Here is a 1,378-nt window from a genome sequence, read left to right on the forward strand (position 1 = left end):
TCCCTTTGTGTGGCGTGATCAGTGTGAGCAGCAAGGCAAAGAGGGGCGCGGGTAACGGAAAAACGAAAACGGTATGAAACACACAGCCACGCATAGTCGACGCCATGCCGTGTCCAGGGGCGGCACAGCGGCAAAACGCATTGTTACCCACACCATACAAGGCGGGTGTCTCGCTCTTGTCTTCAACGTTTCTCCGCCGAACAAAGAATAAAAATAAATAAATAAGAAACAAACCACAACTAAAGTTCGCATGGCACCTTCTGATTCACGTCAAAAACGTCTACCGCGAGGAAACCTGCTGAAGCTTCGAGTTCCACATGAAGCCAAAGCTCACGGCGCGGTGTGTCAGCTGCTTGTAGATGTGCGCGATGAGTGGCAGGCGTGACTCCACACGCTTGCGGTCACGTGAGTCGAGAAACACCTTCATCACCTTGCTGCCGTCCGTGCGGCAGCGCCAGCGGCGGCCCACGACGTCGCACGGGTAGATCAGGTCGTTCAAGATGTTCTCAAACACTGCCACGCTCGTGCGGGAGCGTTGCACCTTCTGCAGCTTGTAAACGTCGTTCGGGCGCTTCGTGATCTTGCGCTGCGCCACAAGCGCCACAACGCTGCCGGGAAAGCGTTTCTCAAGCTCCGCCGTCAGTGTACGCTGGATCTTGCGCACCAGCATCAGGAACCGCAGTGGGTAGAGAACAACCATCGCCGTCTTTCGGAAGCGCGGGCTCGTCAGAGTGCGGACAGTGTTGATGTGGAAACGCGGAAGCTGCGTGCGGAGCGTCTTGTGGGTCGCCTCCAGCTCAAACAGGACCTTGGCAACGCTGTCCTCATCCGGCGAGGGGTTGGCCCGCTTGAGCTTGCGAAGCTTGCGCAGGTGTGGTTGAACAGACATCCTTCTCCCTTTGTGTGGCGTGATCAGTGTGAGCAGCAAGGCAAAGAGGGGCGCGGGTAACGGAAAAACGAAAACGGTATGAAACACACAGCCACGCATAGTCGACGCCATGCCGTGTCCAGGGGCGGCACAGCGGCAAAACGCATTGTTACCCACACCATACAAGGCGGGTGTCTCGCTCTTGTCTTCAACGTTTCTCCGCCGAACAAAGAATAAAAATAAATAAATAAGAAACAAACCACAACTAAAGTTCGCATGGCACCTTCTGATTCACGTCAAAAACGTCTACCGCGAGGAAACCTGCTGAAGCTTCGAGTTCCACATGAAGCCAAAGCTCACGGCGCGGTGTGTCAGCTGCTTGTAGATGTGCGCGATGAGTGGCAGGCGTGACTCCACACGCTTGCGGTCACGCGAGTCGAGAAACACCTTCATCACCTTGCTGCCGTCCGTGCGGCAGCGCCAGCGGCGGCCCACGACGTCGCACGGGTA

At 56.3% G+C, this 1,378-nt stretch overlaps 2 protein-coding genes across 2 annotated transcripts in view; both read right to left on the reverse strand.

Moving 5' to 3' along the window:
• Positions 1–280: 280 nt before the first annotated feature.
• On the reverse strand, positions 281–889 carry TraAM80_01565 (ribosomal protein S7; the record flags this gene model as incomplete). The annotated part of the gene is made up of 1 exon (XM_029378601.1): positions 281–889. One exon carries the CDS (start codon positions 887–889, stop codon positions 281–283), a length of 609 nt encoding a protein of 202 aa, XP_029241524.1.
• Positions 890–1,295: 406 nt separating this feature from the next.
• TraAM80_01566 (ribosomal protein S7) overlaps positions 1,296–1,378 on the reverse strand; it is a gene marked incomplete at both ends in the record, with an annotated part of 567 nt that continues 484 nt past the window's right edge. The window contains one exon of the mRNA XM_029378602.1: positions 1,296–1,378. This exon is cut by the window's right edge and continues 484 nt beyond it. Coding sequence (XP_029241525.1) covers positions 1,296–1,378 — 83 coding nt within the window.

This window comes from Trypanosoma rangeli (genome assembly GCF_003719475.1).
Source record: "Trypanosoma rangeli strain AM80 chromosome Unknown Tra_15.4_contig_00032, whole genome shotgun sequence".
Taxonomy (NCBI): domain Eukaryota; phylum Euglenozoa; class Kinetoplastea; order Trypanosomatida; family Trypanosomatidae; genus Trypanosoma; species Trypanosoma rangeli.